This window comes from Rhinolophus sinicus, chromosome 17, assembly GCF_057876585.1.
Source record: "Rhinolophus sinicus isolate RSI-liver-muscle chromosome 17, RSI-T2T, whole genome shotgun sequence".
Lineage (NCBI taxonomy): Eukaryota > Metazoa > Chordata > Mammalia > Chiroptera > Rhinolophidae > Rhinolophus > Rhinolophus sinicus.
The window spans coordinates 4,196,731-4,218,990 of record NC_142517.1 but is presented as its reverse complement, the minus strand read 5'-3'; the positions used below and the strand labels follow the sequence as shown (position 1 = coordinate 4,218,990).

At 41.6% G+C, this 22,260-nt stretch overlaps 1 protein-coding gene across 2 annotated transcripts in view; it reads right to left on the bottom strand.

Annotated features, from left to right (window-relative positions):
- DSCAM (DS cell adhesion molecule) overlaps positions 1-22,260 on the bottom strand; it is a 639,055-nt gene that overhangs the window by 506,981 nt on the left and 109,814 nt on the right. For both annotated transcript variants that reach the window (XM_019745768.3, XM_019745769.3), the window contains exons 2-3: positions 14,923-15,240; positions 8,565-8,711 (exon numbers count right to left, since the gene is read on the bottom strand). In XM_019745768.3, the coding sequence (XP_019601327.3) occupies positions 8,565-8,711; positions 14,923-15,240 (465 nt within the window). The remainder of the gene's footprint in view (positions 1-8,564; positions 8,712-14,922; positions 15,241-22,260) is intronic.

The window sequence follows — 22,260 nt, the reverse complement described above, 5'->3', positions numbered from 1 at the left end:
CTAGAAAGAAGCAAACGTCATAGGAAGAGAGGAGAGCAGGCAGAAGATCCCTAAGAGTGGAAAAGAAAATGAAACCCTATTTACATTTCGGTAGAGCAAGAAAAGAATCTGGGTCAATGTGTTTGGGGATATTAAAATAATTTGGGGTGAGGTCTATCTAAGGCTGGGAATATACGAATATTAGGCAATAACATCTTTAAAATGTAGAGTGTCTTATTCACTCGCTTTCTCCAGTAGTTGGTGTTGGGCATATTCATAAAGGGACTGTCGGATGAGTGAAGACAATGGGCCACCATCACTGTGGAAACTGAATTCTACGGAGCAGCATTCACGTGGTGGATCTGGGCTTGCTGTCCTCACTCAGAAAGGCCTGCTTGCAGGGTGGACCCTTGCCTGGTGCCTGAGAACTGGGATGTCGGTGGGGCTCCACCCCCCTAAATGACAAGCGTGGCTCATTGTGCCTACACAGTACAAACAACACTGTTTATGCTGAACACTGCTTCCTTCTGGGAGTCTGGAATTCATGTACGTGCTCATCAGACGGTGCCTACATGACCAACACTCATCAAAATCCTTGGGCACCGAGCCTATAGGGAGCTGCTCTGGTAGATAGCATCTCACGTCCATCTGCTGTCACTGCTCCTTGCTGGAGGGATTGAGTGTATCCCTGTGTCCATAGGGAGAGAACTCTTAGAAGGTTGCGTCTGAGTTCCTCCGGATTTCTCCTACCATGTGTCTCTTCCCAGTGCTGATTTTGCTCTGTATCCTTTCCCTGTAATAAGTCACAACGATGGGGACAACTCTGTGCCGGATCTTAGGAGGCCTTCTGAGTCACTGAACCTCTGGCACACAGAAAATAAAAATTCTATGAGATTCAATCTAAGAAAAGAAAACGTAACTTGGAGACTTGGACAACTACTATTGGCTAGAGAAATTATTCATTTTGGAATTTGAATATCCTGCCATTTTATTGTGAGAGGAACCAGTGAAACCATCTTTTATGTACATGAGGAAGCAGAGGCAGAAAAAAAAAATAGAGCGGGGTGGGGGGCACTTTTCCTAGGTTACCCAGCAAATCTGTTAGAAGAGCAAATACAAGTCTTAGTCTCCTAGTAATGCTTGGAGTAGGAAACCAAGTGGCATTTTGGTCTGACCTGCACAGCAGATGGGGCGCTTTACACACGCACGCACACACACATACACACACACTACACACACACACACACACACACACACATGCATATACATACACACACCACTCCTGAGACCCTCCAGCCTAGATCTGTTACCACACTTTCCTTTCTTGTTTTCGTTCTTTTTTTAATATGTTACATGCACAATGTGACTGCCTGTCTCAGTAGTTCAGAAGTCAAAAACATTTTTACTTGGGGGTTGGGAGTGGGGTATAATCTACAATACATAGTTCCCAATTTTGAGAACGGGAATTGTCTTCTTTGCAAAGGGTGAGACTTAGAATTTCTGTTTACTCTGGATCTTTTAGGATCTCATTAGTGGGTTTTTTCTGGAATCACTCACTTGAGTCACTCATCTAACATGACCTTCATTCTCAGCATCCTGCATAATTTCCTCCCGATCTGTAAACAACCATTTTTAATTACTTTCAGGTAGCAGTAGAGTAACATGTAAAAACTAATTTAGTGAGCAATAGACTTAAATAGCAAAATTAAAACCAATTCATGGCTCCAAAAAAGAGACCAAGATCTTCCCTTCCTATAAACTATTGTGTGGAATCTATTTTACATTTATCTCACTCTCCAAAAACATAGCACAATGAAAATATTACATCCTTACTCCTTTCTAATTGCAGTCTGCTGCCTACCTCCTGTGCTAAGAGTAATTTCCAGTGTGTGAAAGGAGACCCCTATGTGCTGAAAATCAAATAGACAGATAGATGATGATGATAGATAGATAGATGATTGATAAATGATTGACAGATAGATGATTGATAGATAATAGATGATAGACAGACAGACAGACAATAGATAGATGATAGATAAATGAGAGAATATGAGAGAGAGAGAGAGAGAGAGGCAGAAAGGATGGAAAAAAGAAAAATGTTCCATTTAGTTTCCTTTTATCCTATCAATTTCTTTTTAGTGAATGTTTAAGAAATGCTTCTTTAACTCTGCAACTCCCTGGAACTAAAATCAAACATGGAGCTTTCCAGAAACTATAGGTCTGTTCCTTAAAACATTTTGATGTTGATCTCATTCCCTTTACTCATAAGCACCTTGAGGGCAGAACTGGGTCTTATCACCATAGCAACCTGAGCAGCTATGTAGCAAATTACCTTGAAAATGCTCAGTGACTAGGAACAAAATTAAAATATAAGTGCCTTAGAAAAAGGGAACATGGGCTCCCAGAGCTGTGTGTCACAGTTGCAGAACCACAGACACCGTGGCACAACCTTTGCTGCTCCCACTAGCTGTGCTTCTCTCCCGTCAAAAGAGAGTAGATTCTATCAGATCTGCTCATAGTTTAAGTTTGCAGGAGCATTCTTGAGGAAAACCTCATGTAACTGGTTTGAGGGTTCCTGCAATGTAATTGTCTCCCCATCCTCAAACGCACACATTCTTCAATGGCCATCTCTTTTGTGAAACTTTACCCTCCCTCCCCAGAAAATCGATGGAGGGTGTGCGTTCGTTAGTTCCTGCAGTGTTTTGCCCCTAGGCCTGTGGTAGTTCCCACACCCCCACAGTGCACAGTTGTCTCTCCCTGGGCACCTAAGAGCAGAACTCTCTCCGCGGGGGGCTTAGAGGGGGAATGCTCCTTAAAACACAGACCCTGCCTTATCTAAGATGACCAGACCCAGATGCAATACCCAAGGACAGCCACAAGTGAAGTGCTGGGCTGATGTCCTTTGATATTTAATGTGAGAAGAAAATTGTTCACGTTTACCCAAAACACACGAAGAAAACTATCATCCTTGGACTTGAGCTCATTGATCTTAAGAGATAAAATTCTCCTTGAGTCGTCATGAGCAGAGATGCTCAGATGGGAAATACAGGAAGAGAAGATTGGGCCAGCACTGAAGAGGATGGCACATTCTCTGGGAAGAGGAAAATGTTTGCTTTTTCCGTTTTCCAAATCCGGTTACCCTTGGGCTGTGTCTTTGATGTTAATGTAGCTGAACCTTCAGATTCCAGAATTTTATCAGCGAAAACAGACACAGAATACTGGGCTCTCTCACTGCAGGCCTCCCTGATCGGGAAGAGATTCACAATAGGCCGGAGTGAAACCCACATATGAAGCTGTGGATATTGTTCTTTTCCAGGATGAGGTCTTACGCGTCTATCTCCACATCAGCAAACTCCCCGAGGGCACAGCACTGTCCAAACTACTCCCTTGTTATGGGGCTCCATGAATATTCTGCTATTTGAAAGGCTCTCATTTTGCCTTAGAGCAATGGTAGGATGTATTAAAAATGCACCCAGACAGCACCACATGTGTCTCTGCTAGCTCATCTTAATTAGGGAAGGAGGCAGGGAGTCAGGATGCATCCCAGTAAGGATGTCAGTGTCCATCGCTGAGGACATCACATGTCATGGTGCGCACCTGTCCCCGAGACAGGTTTCCTCTACACATTGTGCCGCCGTCTGAGAGTGACGTCACCCATGGGGCATCTTGTGGCCCAGGTGAAGAGCCCAGGTAGGTGGCAAAGCAGAGGGACTGCGGCATCAGACCCCAGGAGCCTCTCCTTGCCCTGAGGAATTATGGATCCCTACGCCTAGGCCTGCCTTAGGCAGCGCAGGCTGCTATGACAAATACAGACTGGGTGGCTTAAACAGACATTTATTTTTGACAGTCCCGAAGGCTGGAAGTCCCAGATCAAGGTGCCAGTGTGGTGGGGTTCTAGTAAGAGCCCTCTTCTGGGTTGCAGACAGCAGCCTTCTCGCTGTGTCCTCCTGTGGCAGAGCGAGAGTTCTGGTGTCTCTTCTTATAAGGACACTAGTCCCATCACGGAGGCCCCGCCCTCATGACGTCATCTAACCCTAATCACCTCTGAAAGGCTCCGTCTCCAAATACCGTCACGTTTGAGGGCTTCAACATATGAATTTCCAGGGGACACAAACATTGAGTCCATAACAAGACCCCTGGGGTACTCCTTCCAAACATTGTTTAAAATAAATGAACTTATTTACGTTTTTAATGTCGGTGACCTAGTGACCTTGTATGACAAACAGGCATCACTCCATTCCGGAGCCTAGAGTCAGGACAGCTTAAACCTCCCGCGGAGGGAAATCAATGCATCAAGCTCTTACAGCAGCTGCTGGAACAGCGGCCAGCGAAACTGCGCGGCTCACTTGAAACCCAGACACTTGGCAGGTGCTACTCTCCCCTACGAGAACATAACCCAGCCATGTATTTCCTCAATCAAGATAAAGGGCAAAAATTAATAAGACACGCCAATCGAAACCATTTCGTTTCTTTTTAGAGGAATACAGCAACTTTTCTTTTCCGTAGGAAAGGAATGCCCCCAGGACAAATGGCCATTTACCTTCGCCCTCGCCTAGGACCTGCGCGTAAGCGCAAGGCTCACCCCTTAAAAGCAGTCTGTTGCTGCTCCTGCCTCCCACAAGGGGGCGCTCTGGGCCCAGAGGCTGAGGGGTGGAGCCAAAGTGCCGCCGCAGACAGACCTCGGCCTGCACAGGCAGCTTCCTGCCCAGCCCTGAGTGGGGACAGAGCGCCATGACCTTCCTGTGACCGCCATGAACTCCTAGCTTGCTCACATCAGCCAGCACTACCACCTTCTCCTACGCCCAACTTACTGTGTGAGGACACTTACACAGGCTCAGATTCATGGCTGATTTAGCTCTTTGCTCTTCTCCATGTGGAGACTCAGAGCTAAGGGAAGTGATGTGTGCACGTTTCTTGGGACAAATTTCCCAGCCAGACTCCCTGGAGGCTGAGAGGTCTTGGAATTCCAGGAAGAGAAAGGTGGGCTGATGGCCACTGCCAATGACTAAATCTAAACTAATGCAACAAGGAGTTCCCCGGGGGTTATCAGTTTATTTACAAAATACAGATCCATTAACGTCTTACAGACCACCTGCTGTGCATATGGCCTCCTGGAGCTCCCAAATGCCCCACAGGCCCGGGGGCCTCTGTGCTGTTCAAGGTCGCCCCCTAGAGTCAGACCCAGAAATTCCACTCGCGGGAATTTACGGGAAGAAAACCTGTGTGCATCTGTTGGTGGGAATGTAAACTGGTGCAGCCACTATGGAAAACAGTATGGAGGCTCCTCAGAAAAGTAAAACTAGAGCTGCCATATGACCCAACAATCCCACTTCTGGATATTTATACAAAGAAAACAAAAACACATTCAAAAAGACAAATGCACCCTATGTTCACTGCAGCGTTGTGTACAACAGCCAAGATATGGAAGCAATCAAGGTGCCCATCAATAGGTGAATGGATAAAGAAGATGTGATACATATAAACAATGGAATATCACTCAGACATTTTTTAAAAAGAATGAAATCTTACCATTTGCAACAACAATGGATAGACCAAGAAGATATCATGCTCAATGAAATAAATCAGAGAAAGACAAATACCTTATGATCTCACTTATATGTGGAATCTAAAAAACAACAGAGATTCATAGAGACAGAGAACAAACTGATGGTTGCACAAGTGGAGATGATGGGGGAAGGGAAAAACGTGAAGGGAATTGAGAGGCGCAAGCTTCTAGTTATAAAATAAGTCATGGGATGTAAGCACAGCACAGGGAATAGAGTTAATATCCTAATAACTTTGTACGGTGACCGCTGGTTACTTGGTGATCACATCGTAAGGTATATAAGTGTTGAATTACTAGTGGTATACACCTGAAACTTAATATAATATTGTATGTAAATAGTTTAATAAAAGTGAGTGAACCACACATGTAATTATTTCCTCCTGGACTTTCAACTTTGTCCTATTGCACTACATGCTTTTCTCTCCACATCAATGCCACGTGGTCTCCATTACTGTGGCTCTATAGGAAGTTTTGAAATTGGACAGTGTGAATCCTCCAAAATAAAAGCGCCTCCCCCATCACTTGGCATCTGAGGCCCACAGGAGGGAGGTCCCAACCAGGCTCATCCTCTGAGCCTCCCTGTCCCGGTGTGGTTTCCATGCCTTGCCGCACTCAGGGTCCATGCCACCAGAGAGAAATGGAATCCTTCTTCACCTAAACCATCCCAAACTGGTTTATTTATTAAGATCCCCAGATACCATTGTGTCGTCTCTGGTGGCTTCATGACCTCCTTCCCTGGGCATTTTTAGCAGTATCAGTGGGTGGGGTTCAGGCTCTGGGAACAGGGTCGCACAGTAAGCCACAGCAACTCACATCATAAGGCTGACTTTTCAGACTGTCTCTGGATCATAATACTGTTTGGGAGCCTTGTTCTCATGTTGAACTACCTGAGTGTAAAAACAGCGCTCTCTCTCTCTCTCATCATTTCTGCAATGTAGAGTCTTGAGAATAACTTGTGTTTAGTGAAATGACTTATTTACAAACAAAACTTGCTACTGATGTGTTTCTAAATGCGATAAAAGCCTGTGCTACACTGGTTTCTAGATACTTTTGTGGTAAAGAAAAGCCAGGTGTTTATCCATGGTACCTGTTATTTTTTAAATTTTGCCAAAGCATAAAGCTCTAACATGTGATTGAGGACAATACATGTGAGTTATCAGTTCCTATTAGCACAATATTGACTCTGCATGTCAGCATCCTCTGCACTCACCAGATGGAAAACTCCTTTTGTTTTATTTAATTAGGTTCATGTTTGAGGGGAAAAAAAAGTCTATTCACATAGATTGCAGAAAGATGAGACCTGCATGTGAGTACAGTTCTAATTAAAGATGTCTAGGAAACACAAGAACACACACATTACATTTTATATATAACCTATATTAAAAACCTATATAAGATCTAGCTATAGATATCCATATAGATCTATAAAACCTCATGGTAGATATTTTGACTTCTCACCCAGATTGTCAGTTGTTCTCTCCTACCAGGCACATGCCCCACTGCAGTCGGACATGGCCATGTGACTTGCTTTGGCCAATTAAACATGAACGGAAATGACATATGTCACCTCCACATGGAAGCACACAGAGGCAGTTTGCAATTCTCCCTGCTCTCTTCCCCCACCAGGGAGGCCTGAGGTTCTCTGATGGCTGTTGTAAGTAAGCAGAGCCTCCAACAGCCTGGATCCCTAAGGGTGGGACACTGTAAATATTGTCCCAAATTCTTCTCATCCCTAAACTCACAGCCAGATGGATTTGTCATCCAATCTCTCCCTCTCCCATCAAGAAACTAAAATGACTTCTAAAGAGAAGCAATTAATATCATAAACAATTAGTAAATAATGTATACAAGTGAGTCTCTACTCTGATTATTTCAATCACATTTCAGTTTTTAGGCTTATTATTTTTTTAATACAGTAAGTGAACAAATTATGATGATGAATAAAAATAACAGCAAGGAATTTATTGCTCAGTGAAGTGTGAGGAATGTCACATTCACTGTGAAGAGGATACTAAGGAAAACTAAAAGCATCTATTACATCCTACTTGGCTATAATGTACTTTTAAAGACCAAAGATTTAATTTTTAATTTGGACTTTTTATTGGTTTAATGATTTTTTTCATTGTTTCTGAACAGAAAATATTCTGTCTAGCAAATCAATAAGCTGAAGAACAAAAATGCTGTGTCACCATGAGAGTTTAGTTCTAATTTCTCATCTCTATAAATTGACAAAACTTGGATGGTATTCAAGAATTACATGAAAATGTGCATGTGTGCCCAAACGCATACTATACAGAACATACAAAGAAAGGCAACTATTTATAATTCATTATACTCAGCACAACACTTTTCCAAAAGCAGCCGACACTCACTATCCAAAGACTTCTAAAACAGGAAAGCTGGGCAGTGTACCTACGTGCCCTTTGTGGGAAAGAGCACACAGCAAGAACTCAAAAACCACGAGAGAAGAAGTACCGCACCTTCTTAAAAGCTAAATTTCAGTTGTGTCATTTCTAGACACGAAACATAAGCCAAGAAATTACTTTCATACCAATGTATTTCAGTGTTGCATAGTATTGTGACTAGGATCGTCAAGGAAGAAGTCAGAGATACCACATAATCAAACAGCATGAGATCAGGGCTCCCGATTTCTAGAGATCAGTTGCAGAATATCAGGGCTGAGCATCACTGAAGTCTCTCACGGACACAATAATCCTACTTCCTTATTTCCAGGAGCAGAAATACAACCACAATTTCCTTATAAAAGTAAAATGTAGGCTATCAGGTATAACACAAGTAACTAATTTCTATCCATCTGTCAATTCACTGAAATTCTCCTCAATCGAGCCACGTAAACCAATATAAAACACAGATGTCGCATTTGATCATAATTTAGCGGCCACCTTCAGTACACTAGTTCTTAATCCTAATGAACGCATTGGCAGAGACCCGGCTGGATATCTGAACAGCCTGTGAGAAGGTGAGCCGGCGCCCTCCACCCTGGCAGCGCGGAGCCTACCTGAGATGAGTGAAACAGTGTCTTTCTCCCATGAGATGACGGCGATGTACGCCTCCACCGAGGAGGGGATAATGCACTTGAAGACCGCGACATTGCCTCTCATGGTTTTCTGGTCCTCCACACGGACTGTATAGGGCTCCCGTAAAACTGGAAGGCAAGAGAAGCATCGGTAACACAGTCCACTGGCTCATTCTGAGAGTAGTATCTCATTCCAGTACATGCATCTTACATCTATGAATTGTATTGGAAAAAAGTTCAAGCAACCCACATTTCCCAACTTAAAGACTTTCATTTCATTAAAATAAGCTACACTATATACTGAAGGGTAACAGTGTACATATGTAAAAAGAGTTCATCTACCCACTAAATGCATCTGGATATGGGAAGTAGCTTCTTAAGAGAACTTATGATAGGAAACAGCTCTCTATGTCCTCTGAGGGCCAAGGAAACAATTTCAGACTATAAAGAAAAAGAATTTTAAAAATTCAACAAAGGCAACCTCTCCTGGAAATCCTTGAAAACTATGTGACAATTAACTCTTTGGAAGTGATTTATTTTTTTTTAATGACAGTTGCAAAGCATTTTGGGAAACAATTGTTCAGCTTCCCATTGCTTAGGGAAGGATGATGATTAGGGAGCCCACCCAAAAGCCCCCAATATTGGAGTAGCTCAGAGGGGACTTCCAGGAATGAGATATCTGGGCTAGAGGCAGGGAGGTGCTGGGGTTCACTGCCCACCCTGTAACCCCAACTGCCTGGGTTCAAATCCAAGCCCTACCACTCACAGAGTGGGCAAGTTAAGTTCTCTTGCCACCTATATAATGGAGATTCTGATAAAAATATCAACCACACAGGGTGATTGTGAAGACTTGATCGGTTCATGTGGATGAAGCAATCGTGGACAAGTTTGCTAAAGCTGCATGGATCCAAGACCTAAGGAGACATCTGTGTCTAATCCAGGTCGTCTCACTCCAGCTCTATAAATATGGATGCAAGCCTTCCTTCCTTCTCCAGAGCTTTAGTTTCCTCAAATTTGAGATGAGGGAGGATTGGGACAGGAGAATCCTCAAGGTCGAATTTTGTAAATCTTTGATTTGCTAAGATAGCCACAGAGAAACTTTTCTTATCATCGAATCAGCTTTCTTCAAATTTGAGTCACTTTTTGGACAATTACGTGTCCAGAAATCTGGCATGAAATTCATTTCAAAAGACTAAGATAGGAGTCATTTCTAAAGGGAAACTCTCCTCACAAACAGAGGTAAATAATGTCATATTGTTCTTAGTTTCCTTTCTCTTGTTCTTTGCTTCTTTGTTTCGGACTGAGTATTTTTATAATAGTTCCATTTTTTCTACTTCGTTGGCTTATTAGCCATGAGTCTCTGGTTACCAGTGGTTGCTTTAGTTTTCATAGTAAATACATCTATAATTTATCACCATCTACATTCAGATGATATTATACAACTTCCCATATTTTAAAAGAACTCTAAAATATTATACGTGTATGTCTTTAATCCAGACCTTAATGCTATCATTGCCACATATGTTACGATCCCCTTGAGACACTGTTACTATTTTGTTTAAACAATCAACTATCTTTTAAAGGGTTTTAAATAACAAAAAATATGATTTATTTATTCCTGTAGTTACCATTTTCATTATTCTTCTCTTCTTTCCTTTGAGTAGATCCAAGATTCTATCAGGTGTCATTTTTCTTCTGATTGTAAGACTCTTTTTTTTTTTTTTTTTAAGGTTTCTAGTAGAGTGAGTCAGCTGCTGATCAATTCTTTCAGCTTGTGTGTGTCCAAAACGCTTGCATTTCACCTGTATTTTTGAAAGGTACTTATACTGCATATAGTTTTCTAAATTTACAGATTACTTTTCCTTCAGGACATTAAAGACATTGCTTTACTGTTTTCTTATATTGATTCTGACAAGAAATCTGGTGCCGTCTGCATCTTTGTTCCTCTGTGTGTAATGTGTCCTCTTTTTCCCCTGGCTGCTTTTCACGTTTTCTTTTCGTCATCGGTTCCGAGCAATTTGACGATGAAGTGCCTTGGTAAATTTTCTCCATATGGCTCGCATTTGGGGTTTCCCTGAGGTCCTGGGATCTGGGGGTTTATAGTTTTCATAAAACTGGGAACATGGTGGCCAGTATTTCTTCGACTTTTTTTGGTTATATCATCCACTCCCTTGGGGACTCCATGTGTATATGAAGCTACTTGAAGAATTCTTCAGTGTTTTGGAATAAACTTTTTTTTAGATCAGTTTTAAGTTTACAGAAAATTTTACAGAAAGGACAGGGAGTTCCCATATAGTCCCCCTCCCCGCCTGCAGTTCCTGCCATTGCTAACATCTGCGTCAGTGAGATACATGTGTTACAATTAATAAACCGATATTCATACATTATTACCAACTAAAGGTCATAGCTGCATGAAGGCTCACTCTGTGTTATGCACAGATCTGCCATTAAGGTATCTATCATCCAGAATGGTTTCACTACCCTAAGAATGTCCTGTGCTCTGTCTACTCATCCTGCCGCTTCCATCCATGGCAAACACTGAGCCTTTTACTGGCTCCATAGTTTTGCTTTTTCCAAAATGTCATAGAGTTGGGATCATACAATATGCAGTCTTTCAGATTTACTTCTTTCACTTAGCAATATGCATTTAAGGTCACTTCACGTCTTTCCATGTGTCGATAGCTCTTTTTTTTTCTATCGCTGAATAATATTCCATCATATAAATGGACCACAGTTTCTTGTTAAAGAAAAAATATTCTTATATTTCTTAAAATGTAAAGAAAGACTTTATTTAAGACTTTTGCAATAGGGGTTATGACTATTCCAATAGGAGGGAGAATTTTTGCTCAACTCTGAATACAGCAAGAACACACGAGGATTTAGAGAGAGAGAAAGAACCAACAAGCAGAGTGAGAGGGCCAGTGGATAGAACATTACTAAGAAGAGACCTCAAAGGGTAAGGGATTCCTGCTAAAGGCGGGCTGAAGACTTGCACATCAAAGGGGAAAATGCAGACTTGATCAGATATCAAGAGTGGTCACCTATCAAAGGTCGGGGAATGACTTACTTAGCAGGACTCGCTAAAACTGAGCTCAGAGAGGACAGACACAAAAGGTCAAGGTCAAGGACTAGTCGAGAAGAGAGTTCAGAGGAGCCTGCCTTAACGTTTTGTCAGGGAGAGAGTCTGTCATTCATTCACATACTGAAGGACATCCTTGTTGCTTCCAATTTGAGGCAATCATGAATAAAACTTTTATAAAAATTATGGGCCGGTCTTTGCGTCCCACATCTGGAAACTTAAGGCAGTAAATTGGGGCACTCATGGGGCTCAGTTGTTTTTTCCTGAACTGTTACTTTATATATTTTGTGTGTTTATTGTGTTGTTTCCGATAAAAGATGAAATCCAGGGCCTGCTCCTCCATCCTGGCCATCCTCAGAAGTCCCAGTCATCTGTTATTAACCACAGTTTACCAAGGAAAAGGCAATCACTAGAAATTGTTTAGCTTGCCCAAGGTCATAGAGCTGATCACCATTTGCTCCCTAGTGAACAGAGCACGGGCAGGGCCAGAGCCATTTCAAGGGGTCCATCTGCATTCCAGGCCTTAGAACGGAAAAGGCAAGAAAGTATTTAATTTGAGGCAAGAACTAGGATTGCTGATCAATGAGACATGATGAGTGACCCTTTCCTCTTTTGCTGGCACTCAGACCTCAGTCAAGTCAATGAAAACCATTAAGAATGAGAATTTTCTGTACTGTCAAAGGAGCGATCTGAAGGCCATTCTACCCAGGGGATTATTCCAGGAAGATCCCAATGCCAATCTCGGGGGACCTTGAGACATTTAGGATGACCTGAGACATGGGGATGCCCCGTAAGTCAGTGCTCATGCTCCTCAAACCTGCACAACAGCCGTCACTGGGTAACAAAAACATCCCTGCCTGACATTCTGAGTAGCTGTCCAGTTCTGTACTAGCAGCTGCATAAAACTGGGGAAACCAGATTTTCAAGCACCCAATAAAAACATGTAAAAGATTATTACAACCAAAGTGTATTCATAATAAGAAGTAAAATTAACTGAGAAAAAATATTCATTGGGGCAATGTGACTGTCCATCCTGTAAGTTTGAACTGACACAGGAGTCCTGTGTGTGCTGGCCTCAGATCCGGGAGGGCAGCAGGCGCGAAGAACGCCACACACACAGCAATGACATATCTGTGCGGGAGGGGACAGGCAGCATAGACGCAGATGAGACGGTGGGGTTTCTACCCGCCAAAATTGTCGTGCAAAACAATCTGTCCTATGACAAATTTAGAAACTGCAGTTAAAGCAGGAGTGAGCTTTTAATTCCTTTATCTGACAGGAAAGTCGAGACTGAAATAGCAGACTAACACATACAAGTACAGCTGTTGGAAGTTCCAGGTTTTTCTATATGTGGTGCTTTGTAGTTTAAAACTACGTTTCGATGCCACGTCATTAAAATCTTCAGTCTGCCAGGTAAAAGGCATTCACTAAATTCCCCAGGCGCAGGTTGAGAGGTTCCTACACAAACTTCATTTGCTTTATTTAAATTATTTGGGGTATCAATTTCTCATATCTCTTGATTAAAGCCAATCTCTTCCTTCCTCCCTTAAGTGCACTTTGGTGTAAGTGTTGGAATTCACGAGCATGTCATGGAGATCAAAATATAGTTGGGAAAATGACTCGCTGGCAGAATGAGTCACAGTCTAATGTTTGATTGCTCACATCAAAGAGATCCCATGCAGGCTTTCAGACACATTTTGTGTTTTGTTCGTGTTGTGATGTCTTCAAGTAGCACCTCTTCGTTGCTGCAGAAATTACTGCAAAGCTCCTCCAGCTATCGGGTGTATGAGACAGCAATCAAAGTCACATTGTGTTTGCCTGCATTACGTTATGTCTGTGTACGATAGTATTTGAAAGGCTAGGCTTTAAAAAAATAAATTAAAACACTGTTTGCTAACTGGAGTCTAGCTGTGTGTTTGTTTCTCAGTGCTTTGTTCAATCTATAGAATGACACAATACGTCCTGCATGGATAACTTTTGATGCCTGTGAATCTCAGGCTTGTATTCCTGGGTTGACTTGTAGCGACGACAATTTTTTAAAAAATACATCATGATGTTAAAAGGAGCAAAGTGATTCAAGGTTTATTCATCGATGGCATTGCAGCAACATGTGACACAGTCAAAAATGTTAGAAGAGCCTTTTTTATTTCACAAGGACCGCAAGGATAATAGACTGACTCTGCTTCGCTTACAATACACATTGGTGCTATGGCTGTATTCCAGCTCAATTCATTGTCTTCTTTTCTCCCTGTTTCCTCCCCACTCCCTCCACTGCCCACCTCTAGGACAGAGTGTGGGGAGGGCAGGAACCAAGACTGGAAAGGAAGCAAACGCACTAGGTTTGAGACACTGAAAGCTTGAGTCAGAGTATCAATTAGTCAAAATGCATAAGTTTGGGGTTGAGTTTAGACCCGACCGACTAGATATCACTGATTCCAAGTTTTAGTTCCAGCGGTGTACAGCACATTGAAATCGGCAAGAGATGCTGGCATCTCTAAGGCGCCGTCAGCCGTGTCAGGTCAAACTGATGGCAGGGTTTTCACTGGTTCTCAGCTGATGGCGTTTTTGTATTGGGCTTTATTTTTCCCTCCCGAATTTCCCACAGTACCTCGGCAATTATCGCAGTGCCTGGAGCAGAGGCCAATGTTCCATCATAAACTCTGACCCAACGTTCTGTGTCCATGTCTGACTCCCCTATTAGGACACGAGTCCCAGGAGGGCAGAACCGTACTTTTCACCTCGTCGACTCCCCGGACCTGGCACAGTCCTGAGCCATAACGAAGCTCAAGGAACATCTAGTAAGTACAGTAGAACTCACCCAAGAATTAGATCACAAACTTCCTGTTAGTCCTCCAGAAAGGTTTCTTTCATTGTCCAGTGTTCAGTGATTTAAAGAAGCAGAGTTAGAAGGGGTTACAAATGCACTGAACTTTTTTTTTATTGACAGGTCTTTGTTCAAATGGCAAAAACGTTGAATAGAAATTAAAACACCTCAGTAAGAAAAAAGGCAAAGGGGGTTATTTACAGGCATCTGCATATTTGTTTCATTGAGGGTGAGAACCAGTCATTTCACATTTGTGTTCCACCAATGTCAGGCACTCTGAAATCCAGTCAAGAGAGCCTCTCAAGGGAGCCATCAGCAGGGTCCCAGTGAACTGAGGACAGGGTTCGCATGGGTCCCCAGCTGCTGGAGCTGTAAAATGTGTCACTGCCGCCCATCCCCCCAGCAGGTGCAGCAGGAGTCACACCTGAGGTACTCACCAGCCTTGATGTGGACATCCTGACTTCTAATTTTCCCTGAAGGGTTTTCAGCTGTGCAATAGTAAGTATTATCATGGATTAAGGTACTAAAGCTTGAAGGAGGGAAGGGGAAAATTTGGAGAGTGCCGTTGGGGTGGACGTGACGGATCCCAGGGACATCGTAGATCTCCTCGCCCGTCGCTAGGTACCATCTGAGAGACACAGGAGGGACGCCTGCAGCAGGGCAGGGCACCAGGGTCCCCGTGGTGCTCGCAAACACTACCTCTTGCAGAGATGCATTGACAAAGTAGAGGCTGGAGTGAAGGTCGTCGCTGAAAACTACAAGAAGACAACACAAGCATCGGTCAGTAAAGCACGCCTTCTAAACTTGACCTTCAGTCAGCCTGGTTTCAGGCTGACTGAAATCATCGCAAGGCTCAACTGAAATGAAATAATTCTGAGTTGCATGACCTACTCCAGACAGAGAGGCTGGGGCTGGAAAATAAGGCACCATCCTCATTTCCACTCTCAGAATCTCTATTATGTATTTTGTATTCAGTTTTTGTCTGTCTCCCTCTAAAGTAAATGTCTCGTGGGAACAACATACTGTTTCGCTCACACTGTGACCAAGAGCACGGAGCCTAACATCCAGTAAGGAGGACTAAGGAGAAGCTAAGTGAATGAATGCCTTGATGAAGTTGCTAGGATCAAATGGCTCTGGTCTGTAGGTACGCTGAGAGCGAATTTTGAATGAAGTGAGTTACAATTTTTGTTAATTAAAATTGAAGATCACATGTAAAGCATTTTAAAAAACAAAATTGGCTTTCTGAAAATAGTGTCCAATCAACGATGCATTTTCTAAATTGAAAATACGTAGCAATAATAAAAAGAACCTTGAAAAAAGCATCAAAGCATCACTTACTTCCACCAGACTATGGCAGTTTGTTTCAATTTTTATATTTTCTTTTCTGGTCCATCTGCCTACGTGCCTTAACTACAGTATCTATATAATTGTACTATGTCACATACATAAAATATGCAATTTTTATAGACCCTGCTTCATTCTCTTAGTATGATTTGTACATAATGGCATCGTTCTATACGGACTTCACAAGTAAATATTAGTGGATGCACATTTTCTGTAATGTAATTTTCTACACTATTTTCTTGATCTTGGTTATTTGAATGGTTTGTTTTAATTACTAAAAATAAAACACCCGCAAACCTGTTCACACACATTGAGCTTTTGAAATGATCTATGGAGCACCTATGTCGCACTCCTTAACAAATAGTTATGGAGTGTTACCTAAGTGAACAGAGGTAACTCAACATCTAGAACCCCAAAACTAAAGAAAATATTTATAAGTGCCATGACGACCTACTTCTCAGATATCTGTGCTTATATATGACTTTCTCAAAACAAATGCCCATCCAGTCACATTTTCGCAAGGAACAAAGGAGCCCTAGATACTTGGAAGAACCTCACTGGACAGAGATGAAAATGACATTCATTTAGGGCCAATGTCATACCAGCAATGTCAAGAGACCAGATGTGTTATTCATTTACTCTTGTGAACAACAGCTCTGCCAGGTGTGTGTAGGTTCCACTTTGCAGATTCAGAGGGATTGTCACTTGACCAAAGATTCAGGGTAAGGAGGTCATGGAAGCAGCATTTAATCTTTCCGATGAAGACTTCATTTCACACTATGGCTGCCTTTATTCTACAAGGCCAAATCTTGGGGAAGCTATGTCCATGAGAGTAACATAGTATCCTCCAGATAGCTTACTTGAACCTCCACCTACTTTCTCTTGGTCTTTCTCACTGGCAGTGACCATGAGTTTGCCCTCTGGGGCCATTGCTGACTATCTCTGATCTGGGAATCAGTGAATGTCATTTGTCAAAAGATGGTGGGCAAAAATACACTTTGTAAAAGTAATAGATTTATTCAAACAGAAGAAAGGGATGTCCGTCAAGTAGTAACTATTTGATAGCTTTCTCTCCCAACTATAACTAAAGGCTTCAGCAATGCTCCATAAATCAGAATACGAAAATTACTGCTCAGAAATTGGTTTAGATTAGAAGCTTAGTTACTAGTTAAACATTGCGGCTTTCTACTCAAATAAAAATGCTGATAGTAGCACTGTGCTTTTATATTTGAGCTTTCTAGGAAACTGACATTACCCCAAACATATTGTTAGGAACAAGGTAACTGTCACTCTTCAAGGCTAATTAATTCCACCCAGGTTCTTTTTCCCCCCTCCCCACATTACTCTTCTGTCAATTGGATTGTGGGTAATTTGAACTAAATCAAATTTAGTCATATTTTAATTTGTTCTTTGTATCTTAAAAGTAGCCTTGTTAAAAATAGCAAGTCTTTGAAAATGTGAATGTATATAAGAAATATTTCCTAATTAAATGTATAGTTTCCTATAGTAAATCACAATCCAAGAGCCAGCTTGTGAAATTATTCAAATGACTGTGAGAAAAATGCAAAATAAACGTTTAATCTTAGTACTTAAAAAGATAAGTGATCTCTGGGGGTTTACTGTCACTTCTCCTTACATTTCTAAAGGAATTTCACATAAATCTTTCTATTTCACACCACTGGGATTAATAATGTAACATAAACTGATTCCCTAAGATACACATCATATGGCCACAGGCAAAAGAAAACCCAAACTGTATTCTAACAGCTTTTGTTTCTTCCATCTAAGGGACCATCTTCATCTGCTTAAATAATAGTATTCCATTTTACAGAGTGTGGCATGCACTTTAAATACAGTTAATATTTGTTCCCTCCTGTAAGGGCACAGGCAATCTTAATGTGAATTACGTGTGTGTGTGTGTGTGTGTGTGTGTGTGTGTGTGTGTGTGTGTATGTGTAAGTTCCTTGAAAATAACTGCAGTTTAGTAAGAGAAACCTAAACAAAACATTTGGCATAATCTTGTGGTGAGATTCAGGGCATAAAATCCTGGGCCGTCGACACTGAGGGCGCTGAAGAAGGGACCAGGAGGGCTTCATTTGCAGATTTCTCCATGTTTTATATCGTCATAACAGATGGGATAACCAAGGCTCAGCAACCACAGAAAGAAGAATACTATGCTAAAAAGAAAAAGATTTCAATGGTGCTGTCTTTAAAATTCACCAATGGCAAGGTCAAAACAAGAGGTGAGGAAGAAACGTTACAGGAAGCAATGAATGACACAATCATTCATTCACACCACAGCATTCACTGGGCACCTGCTGTGTACCAGGCCTTGTGCCAGGCCCAAAAAATGAAAATTTGTATGAGTCATGGTACCGCTTTCAAGGACTTTTTGGTCCAGAGGGGTCCATGGTCATTGAAAGATCAATGACAATTCCTTAGCTGAGTGTTGTGACAGAATTATTCACAAAATGTTACAGGAGCATAACTAATAGAGAAACAAACCCAATGGTGGGAAGATAAGGAAAAGGGGAAGTAGATTCTAGGCAGAGGGCATAGCAATGTTAGGACACGAAATTGTCATAAGAAGGGGGGAAGTGAGAAGATACTGGATAACAGGAACTTCAGGGCAGAACGAACACTGATGCACGATTTTGCAGCGGGAACTTGAGGTTCTTTATACATACTCATTTCCTCTGGACATACGTACACAGCAACTCCTAATGACCTGGCACTGTGCCAAGGGGGCACACTGACAGCCAAGGCTTGGGAGGTGATCTCCAGGAGCTTACATTTCAGACGCTTAGTGTGAAATCTAGAATCATGAGGGGTGTCAGAGCTCAGGCTAAAAAGCACGTGCCTAATTCTGCCGGCAATAGGGAGTCCCATTGATAGGTATCTGTGATGCCCACACGAAAACTTGTACACAAATGTTCAAAGCAGCATTATTTATAATTGCCAAATGTGGAAACAACTCAAGTGTCCATCAACTGAAAAATGGGTAAACAAAATCTGGTATATCCATACGATGGAATTTTACTCAGCAATAAAGAAATAAAATACTGACACGTGCTATAGACAAGGATGACCCTGCATAACAGTATGTTAAGTGAAAAGAGCCAGTCACAATAAAACACATCCTATATGATTACATCCACATGAAATGTCCAGAAGAGGGAACTCTTATAGAGACAGAAAGTAGATGGGTGGTTTACTTAGGGCAGGAGGGGAGGGTGAGGGCACAGGAGGGGGATAACTAAAGGACACAAAGCTTCTTTCTGAGGTGATTAAAATGGTCTAAAACTGACTGTGGGGAAGGCCGAACATATCTGCAAATTTACTAAAATCCACTGCATTGTACAAATGGGTGAATTTTATTGTGTATAAATTATATCTCAATAAAGTTGTTAAACAAACCATTGGGAGTCAATAATGAAATTTTGACACAAAACAAGCAATTTCCCAGATTGTAGTTTTTAGAAAGTAAACACTGGGTAGATGAGGAATGAGGACCAGAGGCAGGACATCCAATTAGACTGCTGTGCGGTGGCCCAGACCTCCCTGGGCACTAATGGTGTGAAGGGAGGAGAAAGCCGAACTATATGTGTGTATCTGATATGCCCCCACGAGAAGCTGTGGACAGACCCACAGAAGTGATGAGAGTGAGCACGGAAACAGCCAATAGGATCCAAGTTTAATAGCAGATATATGAGGTCTGACGATTAAGTTCACGAACTTATTTTCAACGATGTTGCTGACCTTTTTTTGATATCAGAGGGATTATTCATTATGAATTTGTACCAACTGGACAAACAGTGAACGAAGTTTACTATTTGGAAGTGCTGAAAAGGCTGAGTGAAAACATTAGACAACCTGAACTTTTCATCAACAATTCATGGCTCTTGCATCACGACAATGCACCAGCTCACACAGCACTGTCTGTGAGGGAGTTTTTAGCCAGTAAACAAATAACTGTATTGGAACACCCTCCCTACTCACCTGATCTGGCCCCCAATGACTTCCTTCTTTACCCAAAGATAAAGGAAATACTGAAAGGAAGACATTTTGATGGCATTCAGGACATTAAGGGTAATACAATGACAGCTCTGATGGCCATTCCAGAAAGAGTTCCAAAATTGCTTTGAAGGGTGAACTAGGCGCTGGCGTCAGTGCATAGCTTCCCAAGGGGAGGACTTCAAAGGTGACCATAATGATATTCAGCAATAAGTTATGTAGCACTTTCTCTAGGATGAGTTCACGAGCTTAATTGTCTTACCTTCATCCCGGCTGCAATTACACCATGAATAAGAACAGAGAACATACAAGGCAGAGCTGGTTGGGCAGAGGAAACAACAATGTCAATTTCACTAAGGTCAAGGGGGTACTGCCCTTGGACCACCTATTAGCAAGTTGGAAATAGGGGTCTCTGAACCCAAAGAGAGATTGAATAGTAAGGGAAGCTGAAGCCCATCACTGGGTGAGATATACCAAGGAGAGTGAAGAACAAGGAGAAACAACATCCAGAGATGGATCCTCAGGGATAGCTGATATATAAAAGGTGAGCAAAAGATATTTGAGCAAGGACTTATACCCAAAATACACAATGAACTCCAACAAGTCAATAGGAAAAATATAATCTAATAAAAAATGAGCAAAAGAACTTGGAAAGTCACTGCACAAAGGCCAACATATAAGTGGCCAATAAGCACACGAAAAAATACTTATCAGGGAAATGCAAATTAAAAGCACACAGAGTTACCACAGCACACCCACCTCAATGACTACAATGGAAAAGACAAAATATCTTGAGTGTCTCAAGGATATGGAGCAACAGGAACCTCATACACTGCAGGTGCGAATGTAAATTGGTAAAATAACTGTGCAAAACTGCTCATCAGTAACTACAAAATCTGAACGTATGCAAACCCTAAGACTCAACAATTCAACCCCTAGGTATTTATCTAACAGAAATGCATGCACATGCTCACCAAAATCAAAAAAACACCAGAATATTCATAGCAGTACTATTTGTGAGGGTCCTGCTGGCTGTGTTCATTTTCTTGATGTGGGTGCTGGGTGCACTGATGTGTTCGACTGCTGAAAATTTCACTGTGATATGTACACTTTAAAAACATACTTCAGTTAAATATTAAATATTTTAAAGAAATGAGAAAAGAAAGAACCATCATGAAGATAAAGAGAAAATTATGAGCTCAGTAGCCTAAATCCTAGAGAGAATGATGCCTTAAAACAAAAGGACAGCATTTGGGGAAGTCACCCGGTGGTTTTCAAAAGTGTCAATTGCTTCAGAGAGATCAGCAAAGATGAGAACTAAAACAGACCATTAGATTTGCAAACCAGATATATTCTTTTTGCAGGAATGCCATTTAGGACCAAAATACGTTTATTGATTTTATAGGAATATGTGTGTGGATATGCTTAGTAAAATGAGCTGCCTCTGTCAAGGTCTTCCAAAATGAAAAGGAATATAACTGAGCCTTAGGTCAATATAATCTAGAAAGCATAACCCTTAGCTGATTCTAAAACTCCAAACATTTTTATATTTGAATAAATGCCTTAAAATTTAGTGTCATCTTAATCAGACAATCTGAAAGCAGATAAATGGATGGTTTTATAATGACCTGGAAAGCATTCCAAGATTTTATGAAACGATTCCAAGTCAGGTTATAAAAATATATTATAGCAATTGTGCATTTAACTCTAATATATTTCAATCATACTCTCTATTCCCCAGCACTAAAGCAATGATGCAACTGTCATCCTGAATAATAATTGGATAATACTTCACAATGACACAGAACTTAGAAATACAAAATTTTGTCTCTGTCCATGATAAAACAAAACAACAAAAACAAAACCCAGAAACTGGATTTTTTCTTCCTGCAAGTAAACATTCAGGCAACACAGAACAGTAAGCCATAAAAGAAGGAGAATGAGGTGGGCCCTACCAATGCCCAGCTTACTTTCTGGAGAGAGTTCTGAAATCATTCCAAATAGAACTTGATGGAATTTCTGAGTTGAGTAGACAAAATGTGAGGCGTGGGGAGGCCAAGGCCACTAGAGCAGAGAGAAGGAAACTGCAAAGACAGGGAGCTCCATAGATCTGAAGCAGGCTCCTTTTGATGAGTTATTAGGTGGTTACTGATATTTGCATGTATGTGAGGAAAATGCCGATGCTGAATAAGAAACATCAGAAAACAGCAAGTGGAAAAATCCCGAAGCTCACATGGGGGGGGGATTAGCTCATGCTCCAGCCAGAGAGAGTGGAAAGAACTAATAGAACACTCACAAGGGTATCACCACAACGGTGGGGCCAAAGTAATCACAAGGCTTAAAAGGAACCCCAGAGTGGAACCCAGATGTGATTAAGTTGATTTTAAGTAACTTAACTGCAAACAAATGACTTCGAT